The 12164-nt window shown below is 46.0% G+C and overlaps 1 protein-coding gene across 1 annotated transcript; it reads left to right on the plus strand.

Annotated features, from left to right (window-relative positions):
- The first annotated feature begins 488 nt into the window (after positions 1–488).
- On the plus strand, positions 489–11278 carry FZD7 (frizzled class receptor 7). Its single transcript, XM_033065202.1, has 2 exons — positions 489–3361; positions 10792–11278. The coding sequence occupies exon 1, from the start codon at positions 1121–1123 to the stop codon at positions 2840–2842; it is 1722 nt and encodes a 573-aa protein (XP_032921093.1). The 5' UTR covers positions 489–1120; the 3' UTR covers positions 2843–3361; positions 10792–11278.
- The last annotated feature ends 886 nt before the right edge of the window (positions 11279–12164 follow it).

Genomic DNA, 12164 nt, shown 5'->3' on the forward strand with positions numbered 1-12164 from the left:
GCGCACAGACACGAACATCCCAACTACGCAACAGGATCATTCTGCAAATGTACCCGGCCGTTTGGTTTGGGTTTTTTTTTTCCCTTACTCTATTTTTTTTCTTCCTTTTTAATAACTCCGGGCACAGGCAGCTGTTCGCATTTTCAAAGCCTGCTCAGAAAGCAGCCAGTTAATTTTAGTTTGCTCGGGCCACCCTGAGCGAGCAGCCTGCCCCCCCCCCGCCGCCTTCCCGGCTGTGCTGGGCAGCGCGGGGGGTGGGGGGCCGCGGGCGGCTCCTCCCGGCCCGGCGGGGATGGGAAAAAGTTGTTCCCAACTTTTTTTTACCCCCGGCGCGAGCTCCTCCCCCTCCCCTCCTCGACACGGCCCCGCCCCCGGGCTCCGATTGGAGGGCGGGCCCGGCGAGGCCCCGCCCCCGGCGCGGTTTGTGAATGGGGCCGGCGGCGGGGGCGGGGCCCGCGCGGAGCTGCGCCTTTTTTGTGTGCCGGCGCGGCCGTGGGCCGGGAGCCGTGGAGCGGGCGGCGTTGGCGGAGCCGCGGGCGGAGTGGAACGGAACGAACCGAGGCGGGAGACGCACAGCTACCCCGGACGCACAGCCTGCAGCGGTGTCCGTCGGGAGCGGAGCCCAGCCAAGCCGCGGGAAGGACTGCGCAGTAATTGGATTTTGAAAGTTACTTAAGCCCCGAAGTAAAATACACGGCTCAGCCGGGCGCGGTAATAATCCATTTAGCCGTAACCCAAATCCCCGGGGCCGTGCAGTCGTGCAAGGAGCAGCGCCTCCGCCTCGCCGTCGCCGCGGGACCCTGAGCGGAGCTGGCCAGAGCCGTCGCCGGGCTACGAGCGCGTCTCCTGTTTTCGTCGCTGCCGCTGCCTTCTCCGGAGAGCAGCTCCGGAAACTTTCGCCGAGAGAAGCGCCGCCACCGCTCTGTGAGCGCCGCCGCGTCGGAGCGGAGGAAGAAAGTCGTGGAGGAAAGGCGCGGAGCCGCGTTCCTCCCGTCGCCGCGCTCCTGCCCCACCGAAGGGGCCCCGCCGCCGCCCTCTGGTCGCTGATGCCCCTGGGGCGTCGCGCCGGCCGGCTCTGAAAGACTCCCCGAGGCTCCCCGGGCCCCCGGCCGCCCCGGCGATGCGGGCTGGCGGAGAATGCGGGGGAGCGGCCGCCGCCGGCTGCCCCTTTCTGGGGCTGGCCGTGCTGCTGGCCGCCCTCCTGGGGACCCCCGCGGGTGCCACGGCACAGCAGTACCACGGCGAGAAGGGCATCTCCGTGCCGGACCATGGTTTCTGCCAGCCCATCTCCATCCCGCTCTGCACGGATATCGCCTACAACCAGACCATCCTGCCCAACCTGCTGGGCCACACCAACCAGGAGGACGCAGGGCTGGAGGTGCACCAGTTCTACCCGCTGGTCAAGGTGCAGTGCTCGCCCGAGCTGAAGTTCTTCCTCTGCTCCATGTACGCGCCGGTGTGCACCGTGCTGGAGCAGGCCATCCCACCCTGCCGCTCCCTCTGTGAGCGGGCCCGTCAGGGCTGCGAGGCCCTCATGAACAAGTTCGGCTTCCAGTGGCCAGAGCGGCTCCGCTGCGAGAACTTCCCTGTTCACGGTGCGGGTGAGATCTGCGTGGGGCAGAACACATCGGACGCCCCACCAGGACCTGGTGGTGCGGCGGGTCGGGGGATCACTGCCCACCCCACAGCTGGCTACCTCCCTGACTTTCTTACCCCACCACAGCCACCCTCTGGCTTCTCCTTCTCTTGCCCCCGGCAGCTCAAAGTGCCCTCCTACTTGGGCTACCGGTTCCTGGGGGAGCGGGACTGTGGAGCCCCCTGTGAGCCAGCCCGGCCCAATGGGCTCATGTACTTTAAGGAGGCAGAGGTGCGATTTGCCCGGCTATGGGTGGGCGTGTGGTCCGTGCTTTGCTGTGCCTCCACCCTCTTCACCGTGCTCACCTATCTGGTAGATATGCGTCGTTTCAGCTATCCGGAGAGGCCCATCATCTTCCTCTCGGGCTGCTACTTCATGGTGGCAGTGGCCTATGCAGCAGGCTTCTTGCTGGAGGAGCGGGTAGTGTGTCTAGAGCGCTTCTCTGAGGATGGTTACCGCACTGTGGCCCAAGGTACCAAGAAAGAAGGCTGCACCATCCTCTTCATGATCCTTTACTTCTTCGGCATGGCCAGCTCCATCTGGTGGGTTATCCTGTCCCTCACCTGGTTCCTGGCTGCTGGCATGAAGTGGGGCCATGAGGCCATTGAGGCCAACTCCCAGTACTTTCATCTGGCTGCCTGGGCTGTGCCTGCTGTCAAAACCATCACCATCTTGGCCATGGGGCAGGTGGATGGGGATGTACTCAGTGGGGTGTGTTATGTAGGTATCTACAGCGTGGACTCGCTGAGGGGCTTTGTGCTGGCACCCTTGTTTGTGTATCTCTTCATTGGCACTTCCTTCTTGCTGGCTGGCTTCGTCTCCTTGTTTCGCATCCGCACCATCATGAAGCACGATGGCACAAAGACAGAGAAACTGGAGAAGCTGATGGTGCGCATTGGTGTCTTCAGTGTCCTCTACACGGTGCCTGCCACCATTGTCCTGGCATGTTACTTCTACGAGCAGGCCTTCCGTGGCACCTGGGAGAAGACGTGGCTCCTCCAGACCTGCAAAACATATGCTGTGCCCTGTCCCAGCCACTTTGCCCCTATGAGCCCAGACTTCACTGTCTTCATGATCAAGTACCTCATGACCATGATTGTTGGGATCACAACTGGCTTCTGGATTTGGTCTGGCAAAACCCTTCAGTCCTGGCGACGCTTCTACCACAGACTCAGTACCGGCAGCAAAGGCGAGACGGCAGTATGAGACCCCCATCCCCTCTGGCACACACACACTCACACATGCATACACGCAGAGGAGGCAGAGGAGATGGATACTCAGCATAGGAGTAGGGCAATGGTTCCCTGAAGAGGGAGGAAGAGAGGCTTTTCCAAACTTTTTCCTCCTCACAGAAGGTTTGAAAGAAAAAAATTTTTAAAAAATCATTGCATAAAGGATCAGTCAAACTATGTCCAGTGGTGCTTACGACCAGCTAAGTGGGAGAGGACTGAAAAAGAGGCCGCCGCTGGGACAGGACAGTCCTTCACTCAGAAGTCTCCTTACTTCTCTCCTGCTACTCCTGTTGAGGAACAGAAACTCCAACCCAACTAAAATCATCCTTGCCTTGCTTCGGACAAGAGGGAGGGGAAGCCAGATATGTTGAGCCACCCCTGCCGTGAAGTAGCCAAACGCTCTCTGAACTGCCGGGGCCAAATTGCAGCGTGGGCAGGGTAACTCCGAGCCCGAGCTCGCTGCCTGCTCCTTCCAGCTCGGCGGAGCCATCACGTGAGTACTGCACAGCCGGCTACAGCCCGATCGTGTGCTGGGGAGATGCTTCTGTTCTGTCAGCTCACAAGTTCCTTTTTACCTCAGTGATACCTGTTGTAATGTTCTAAAGTGAAAATTTGGCCCTCAGTCTGTTGTTCTTGCTGCTGTGGGGAAGGAGTGGGTTGCTGTTCCACACCCTGAAAAGAAATGACTTGTTGCTTTTCAGCAGAAGGCTTTTCCCCCTTGCCTTTGTTCTAGGAGACAAAGGGGGAAACAAAAGTGTTTTCTATGTAGAAAGGCATAAGCATGGGATCGGTTTTTATGGGCAAACTAACAAAAAGAAGTCGTTGAGGTTCACCCTTGGATGTGAGGAGCTCGCAGAAATAAACATTCTTTTTATGATAAAAGGAGAAGGCAGGATGTTTTCCTACCGTTCAATATGGATCACTTTTCTAAGCTGAAGGAAATGCAAGATTTAGAGGGCAAGAAGAGCTTACCCGAGAACACCTGCCAAAACAAGAGCCATTAAAACATGTAATGTAAAGATAGAATTTTTTTCTTTCCTTTCCATAAACCTGCCTTCTCTCCTGCTTTGCAGTGAGCTCACCGCAGAAAAAGTCAATACACAGTCGGATTCTGGGGACAGAGCCATCGTTTTGGCTCACGATGGACTCTTTGCCTGCTCCTCAGGTTCCCTGAGCTGCATGGCGATGATTTTTGGTGCAGGTGGGGGGGCTGGGGTTGGGGTTTACAATCAAGCAGTTATTGCAAGTGAGGAACCTTCTCATTTCGGCTAAAACATAGCTGGTTAAGTTTCCAGTGATCACATCTTGGAAGGAAAAGCATTCAAAAATTTATCATCAGATACATAGTTTTCTTTTTGAAATGTGACATTTTTCTATTCTGAAAATTTTTATGTTGACTTGTTCCTATTTTATTTTTTGCATACTACTTTACCTTTATATTCACTGAAGGGTTGTTTTTATAAGTATATGTGTGTGTGTATATTCTTGCCTAAGGACAAAATAGGACATTCTGGATTTTTAGCAAGTCTCCACCCTATAGCTGCTCTTCTTGTTTTTGGGGGGAAAGTGTCTAGAATGAAACTTTAAAGAAGAAAAAACCTGTTCAGGGTGAGGGGGCAGACTGCTGCTGTCTGAGGGCGTATCAGTAGTCTGAGCATGAGGAATGGGCCCATCAACCAAATCCTTCAGTAGATCTGATGTCAGACTTGCAGGGCTTGGTTCGTCTTTTATAATGTGCACGTGGAAGAAAAAAAAAACAAGCGTGTCAGACAAGTGCAGTATGTATATTTTGTAAATCTCATTTTTGTAAGAAAATATGTATTTATGTTTTTACTTGATTTTTTTGAAGGTCTGTATGAGGCCCTGCTTCACCCCATGTACAGATCACTAAATAAATAATTTTTAATACAAGGGCTCTAATGATGTTCTTTCCATCTTTGAATACTTGGCAGGTTTTAGAATGGGGGGAAAGCTCTGAAAAGTGATGTCTTCTCCCCCACTTGTTATGGATAATGCAAGAGACTTTTTTGATGAATGCAGACTGGAAACTCAGCTGTGGTTTGAAATTGTTCGTTCTGATTACCAGCCCCTCACAACAGGAGAGCACATTTTGAGACGGGCGGTTTCAAATGTCTGCCCTCACTTGAGGTACTTGCATCCGAGCCAAGTTTTCTTCCAGTCTCTCCTTCTCGCTGAGGGCAAGCTGATAAACCTGTTCCCTTATCTAGAAAATAAGGATAATGCTCTCTTCCCATCCAAAGAGACTTTAGGATTGAGAACTGGAGGGTGCTACGAGTGCTGTAAATTAAGTCCTCACTTTGATGGGTGGAGTGTAAAAGGGAAACACTAAGGACTAGGTCCTTTTTAATGGCTTTCAACAGGCAGCACCATGAACTGGTGCTTTTTTCTCCATAGCATCTTTGCTCTCTGTAGTTTTGTTCAAGTGAATTTTACTTTAATTTTAATACATAGCCTGAAGCCTACATTGTTTCTTACCACAGTCATCTGAAATCTTCAATTGAATGGTCTATTTTATTTAATTTTTTTAAACTGAAATGAATGTTTAGATCTCAAACTGTGTTATTACAGTCATGGAAACTGCCCCAACAAATAGAGTTGTACACCTGTGAAATGATGATACTTGATAGCATTTCTTTCACAAGGATTTCAGCCTACTGTCTGCATTCATCACACTTTCTGTACCTTCAATTATGCCTGTACTAAAATTTAAGTTACAGAACAGACATAGATGCCTTAGCTAGACACCATCATAGTAGCTGTGGCTGCACTGCAACATTGCTTCGTTTACTAAGCACAGTTAGACTTTGAGGGCACTATTTTATTAGGACACTATACCCTCAAACTTAACCTTTTACAGTGTATGAACTACTGATTTAAAAGTTCTTTTAAGAGCTTGCCCCATTCATGCTGCCTCTCTGGAAAAGCCGAATCTTTTATTTGAAAACACCTCTTGCTGCTCCCCAGAACTGCTCACTTGTCAAGCTTCCTTTTTGAAAAGACCTTTGCGTTCCTGCCAGTCAGGCTGTTTCAAACTGCTCCATGACATGAGCTCGCTGATCATTGCTGAGGGGGGTTTCATTCCACTCACTCAGGAAACCTGAACCTTTCTATAAACATTTCCTCCCATTAATCCATCAGTGCCGGCCAGAGCGATGGAACGGCTGCGCTGTGAAGGACTGGCAGCCGCCGGGAGCAGGGCTGTGACTGACACCCTGTGCTGTGCAGCCACAGCTGCACCGCTAAACATGCAATCAATCCTTAATGCATCACGGACAGCCCTGCCTGCACTCCATGCAGGGGGCCTGGCCCAGGGTGTTGCACTCACCACCCACCCCCGCTCGCTGCATGAGAAACCATTCGTGTGTGATCGCTATTTTTTTTCTCCATATGTGGAAAAATTCTCTGTATAGACTTTTTTTTTAGTTCATGAGATATTTATTTCTGAAGAAAAAAAGTGTCTCTGTTTCCACCAGAAACCACTAAAGCTGGATGTTTCTATTTCAGTAGCTCCTATTAGGTACTTCTGGATTTAAAGTCACTTATGGAAAAACATCCAAATCCTGGGATTTAAGATAATTTTAAAAATTTGAAATTCTAGTTGAAATTTGATGCTGATGTAAAGTAGAAACAACTAGTATTCACTTTTAAGCAGATGTGACTCACATTTTTGCTCACAGTGGAAACAATTTGGAGAATTTAAAGTAGTGATAGTGTCTGACCTTCTGGAATAAAAATGTCTATCACCATTTTGATAACAAAGTAGCAGTTGCTTTCATACTGAATTACAATTTTAAAAATCTCTTTGTGAAGCTCTCTGGAAAAAAGGAGGAAAAATAAGCTTTTACTAACCTTTGATAATCACTGCAAAACATTTTTCTCTGACTAATGTTTAAACTCACTTTAATTTTCTTAAGTTTAAGAAAAGTTCACTCACATTTACCTTTGGCTCTAGTCTATGCAACAGTTTTTGGATCACAAAAACTTAGCAAGTAATAGTTATCATTATCCATATCCCTGTAAGTGTACAACATATACTCTATTTTCATGAAAACTATAGAAACACTTGTTTCTCAGTTTCTAAGACATTTGCGCAACTTTCTAAAATGAAGGAGTATTGTTTCAGGCGAGTTAAAGAGGAGGCTTCAACAGTTCTAGAGCTCATGAATAGGAGCAGCAAGTAAATGTTTGTCTCCACAGAAAAAAAGTGCTTTTATAATACGTCAGTGTTTGTTTGGGTTTATTTTTGGTGGAATACCCACACTGAGGATTGAATGTTTTTGTCTAAGTACTTCACCCGCAACCAATAGCTTTGCATGCAAGTAAAAACCACACATCTCTGTATTCACCAACTGGCAACAGTAAACATTACTTATAATTTCACATGGGTTTAGAAGCCAAGTTACTAGCTTGCATTTCAAATAGCCTCTTTTTTTCTTCATCTCACTCTCATTTCCTTCCAGACTTTACAGGTACTTCATATACACCCCGCACTTCAAACATGCCTTCTACTCCTTTTAATTTTAAAACCATGAATCCAGCTGAAACTAATTTAGCCTCTTGCTTGAAGAGGAAAAGATGACACTGAATCTTCAGCATTCTAACTGTTCATTGAGGAAGACTATTGCCAAGCCTGCCTATATAAACCAGGCTAATTGTTTCATGCCAACATGTGTGGGGTTTTGGCAGATACATTGCATAAATAATAGAGTATTGGGGAAATAAATACAGTAATGGAAAATTCCCAAATGCCCCACTTAAAATCAACAGATTTTGACTACAAAAACCCCAAACTATAAAACTAAAATACGTACATCAGAGTTGAACCCTGCTCAGACAAGCATTTTGTGCTGCAATCAGAGGAGGGAGGTACAAGGAAGGGTTTTGGTGCTGTTTAAACCCAAGGTCCAAGGTTGCCTGGTTCAGGTGGCTGGGCACTGCTTGTCTCAAAACCAGGTCAGTGCAAGTAAGGCACAGACAGCACTTTCTCCTAATTCAGGTAAACACCAGGCTCAAGCACAGAGTTATCATAACTACAGCCAGATGGGATTTGACTGATTGATGCCAGGACAGCCCTAAACAGGGTCATGAGCACATACTCCTCAGCATCAACTACCCCTCTGTGTACAGCCAGCCTACCTAACCAGGAAATTATGAGACTGGGATAAATGAGAATATGGATAAAAGCAGGAATAAGCAGGACCTAGAGCACATTTTTAAATAACAACTGTAAGTTGAAGGAGATCACTAATCCATATTAGTCAAGAAATCCTGATTGCAACAACTTGTTCATTTTGGCTGCCCCCAGCTGTACCACAACTTGGCTGGGTAACAGGCAACCCTTCACTTCAGCATGTTACCCTTACAAATACACATAGAGAATCTGAGTGCTGCCTAGAGAAGTAGCCTCTGTGAGCAGACTTTGGCTGCATAGATCTTGGAAATTAGTCATGTGGCTACCAGGGTAGCCATAATCTTACCGTTAATGCTTCAATCCCAAAGGCCAGTGAGACATCTAGAAAGAAGAAAAAAAAGAGGCCCAGTTCTCTCCTACTTTGAGCTTTTCTGAAGGTACTGCAATTCTAGCATTGTTCTCAAGCCAATCTGCAGGAAGGTAAAGTAACTCTCAGGACAGGCAAGGAGATAGATTATTTCCACTATGCTGTCCTTTTCCTCAGGCTACCATTCTGAGGGACTTGAAAAAGCTTGTGGTGAATAGGGAATTCTGCCAGGAGCTGCAGTAGAAGAAAAACAAGTTATCTGGCCCAGATGGACACAAAAAGGTGTTCTAGCAAGTAGGCACTAATCTAATATTTGAAACACAAGTGCTTGACTACCTGCACAACCACAGATGGTGGCCAGTTCACACAGGGCCAGTCTTCCAGCAATACTCAGGCAGCTAAAAATGGAGGCAGCTTACATGGAAAGCACTTTTCATAAACATTTAAATTCACAGGTGCACATCTAGGAAAATCTTGTCTCTGTCTCTAATTCCTTGTCTATAAAATTGGAGCAGTGACACTACTGTATATTTAGGGATGTTGTGAGAATGAATACTCTCAAAATCAGAAGAAACTGAATACAATTATAATAGAGTTTGTATAAATACCTCTGTCAGGCCTTTGTCCCACAGTCTGATATTTTTCACATAGATTCTGTTTTAGAGAATGCCAAATTAAGACCACCAGCTAGAATAAATTATTTGTATGTTTTCCAATATCTTATCTAAAACTGGTCAGGCTGAGCACCTGCTTTCAGAGGAATATCATCTAGCTAGGTTCAGATATAAAGTCTGAGAGGGTATAAAGTGGCAAACTAGGTAAATAAAAAATTACACTAAACTGGGCATGCATGTCAAACAAAATGGACTCATGTTACAGTGGTGCTTCAGCATAGCAGATATAAGGGTTTGGGCTTGTGCTGGTGCTACAGGATTCTTAACTCTTAGAGTAATGCCCAAGCTCTTATTTGCTATATGTTATAAACATCATTATCATCAACAGGCTCAATGGCAACTCTGCTGCTCCTCCTTAAATAAACACTGTTCACTTCAGCTTGTTGCAAGTGGAATCTAAATCTTAGTAGGCCTGAAGCAGGTTTCATCCAAGCCCATGGTAGTGAGAATTCACCTTCCCTGCCATGTTTTCACTCCATCTCTTAGTTCCTCAACATTTTCTTTCTGCTACCATGACCTCAAACAACATCTTTCTCATTACTAATAATGCCAAGGAGAAGGATTAGTTAGATGTTTGGACATTTTCCTGCCTTAACAACAGGGAACAGCATGAGGCTATTACACTTCTTTCACCAATGAAATACAGAAGTGTCTAAGCTGACTGGGGTAAATGTTTGTGTCTTGCCCTGATGGCAGCCTTTCCCAGGGCAGACTTCTGTACCCATTCACTTTCATCACACGTCGGGTTTTTGTCACTAAATAAAGTAGACCAACAAATCAAAAAGGGACTCCTAAAAGCACCAAAGCATACAGTGGTTTATAGCCTACCCTCCCCAACAAACAAAAATGTAACGTACAGATTCTTTCATGGAAGACACTCAAAGGGAACTACTTCCAAAAGCATCTACCTAAAGCACAAATCAGATCACTTGCCTGGCATGGCTTCCACAGATTTTCCATGTGGGGTGTGTGCATGCACATCTAACATTGTGCATGCGAGTGTAACAACTAGAATTTAACAACTGTAGGTAAATCTCTCATCAAAAGCTCAGTGAAGAGAGAAAATCAAAAGACCCTTGCCCAATGCAGCTGTCTGCTAATTAAACACTGGTGTTAATTGCAGTAGTGTGGCTGGTCCTCATTCCGTGTGTTTGTGGTGCCTGTGTGAGCTCTACTCAGAATTTTCACATTCTCCCAGGAAATGAAACTGTTTATAGAAGGAATGAAAGGTTGTGATATGTATATATATATATATATATATATATATATATAGGGCTATTTTAAAAAAGAAAAAAAGATTTTTTCTGTGTGTTAGTTCAAAGCCAGTTTTGATTATCTAAAGCAAGTCAGTCTTTAGAAAGGGTAAAAACTAAAATGCAAAGATGGAACCTTTTTTATCTAATCCACGATGAAAAGAGCATTTCTTATTTGTCATGCTCTTGCCTCTCAAATTCTTAATTTTATTTTTTAATTAACGGCAAAATGTAGAAGTCTCAGGCAGCATTTCCTGCCCTCACTTTACGAGATGTGCAGAGAAGCATTCCATTAGGGCCAGCAGCCAGTAAAAGGAATGTCATTTGACACCCTTCCACAGCTATGCATACCAGGCTGGAACCAAGCGGGATTATGTGAGTGGAGAGAAAGCCCTTCTAGAGAGAGGATTTACTCATACTGTTTTTCTTTACACATTCTGCTCTCTGAAGATAATAAATCAGCTATTGGATTTACAGAAACAACTCTCATGACGGCTAAAGAATTCCGGCACAAAGTAGATGAAGGCAAAGATGCGGCCTCTCTAAAGCAGCCCGGAGCGAGCACGGGAAGCAGAGACCGAACGCAGCCGTGTGCGAGGGGACTGAAGAGCGCCTGTGCCTGACCCTACTGCTCCTCTAGCAGGGGCAGGAGGTGGGCTGGCTTTCCAGAGCTCTGACCAAACCTCGCGGCAGCTTTCTGCTTTTATGGTAGGCTAAACCCAAGTCCTGCATTCGAGTGCTGGAAGACTTAAAAATCTGTGCTTTACAGTTTCTTTGAGCCACCAACTGTCTTTTGTGGTAAGAAATCCCTGATCTGCAAAAACTAATTAATCTGTGGATGGTTTTGCAGTTATGAAGGCACAGAACTTTGTATCATTGCCCAAAGACAGGGATATGGTTTTCTGTTTTGAGAGTTCTTAAGACTTTTGCCACTTCACCTAATAAAGTCAACATAAACAGTTAATGCTTTAATTCCATGTCTTTCATTTTCCTCAAGCAAAAATATTTCTGCACTGAATTCTGAATTGAATCTTTATCAAAACTCTTAACATAAGAACTGAAAACAAACGTGTCTCAGAAAATAATTTCAAGAAACGCAGAAATTTCACTTAAATGACTCTTCCATTTTTGCTATCAATTTTCGTTAAAGCTTTGTTAACAAAGTGTCCTGTGGTCAGCATTTCACTATAGCACTCAGACATTACTTGAAAACAGACATTAAAGATGGAATAGCAAGTTATATACATAAAAATAAGCAGATGGAAAACTGCGTCATGAGAACTGTTATTTTCACAATGTCCACCTCTCAGCACCATCCTTGGCTGCATCTTATTTAGATGATAAAGTTCTTTGTAGCAATACCAGCCTATTTTATTTATCCTTAAATGTAATTCTGCACAGACAATGACACTTTTATTAGTAAATGAGAAGCAGTGTGTGCCAGTAGACAGGGCACCAGACTAGAAGTCAGGAGACAGTCATACTTTTCCCAAATTTACCCATGGTCTGCAAATTCTTCCAATCATCCTTACCTCCATTTCTTTTTCTGCCCTTCTCTAAATAGGATCATGCCCTTTGGGACAAAAAAAAAAAGTCTCTATTGTCCCCACATATGTGTTGGTACTGTTCCCATCTTGTTGGAGACCTGATCTTGATGGGGACCTCTTAAGATTGGGCACAATACAAGAGGTTCCAATTAAAAATAATTGATCATTAAGAGACAGAGAATAGCATAGAGTGAGCTGGCACTTTACTTTCTATGGGGAAATAGTCAAACACTAGTGGCAAAGTAGAGACATAAGTGATGACACCAAATCTTCCCAAAGAAATGAAAGTGGGAAGTGTCACTC

Source organism: Catharus ustulatus, chromosome 7 (genome assembly GCF_009819885.2).
Source record: "Catharus ustulatus isolate bCatUst1 chromosome 7, bCatUst1.pri.v2, whole genome shotgun sequence".
Lineage (NCBI taxonomy): Eukaryota > Metazoa > Chordata > Aves > Passeriformes > Turdidae > Catharus > Catharus ustulatus.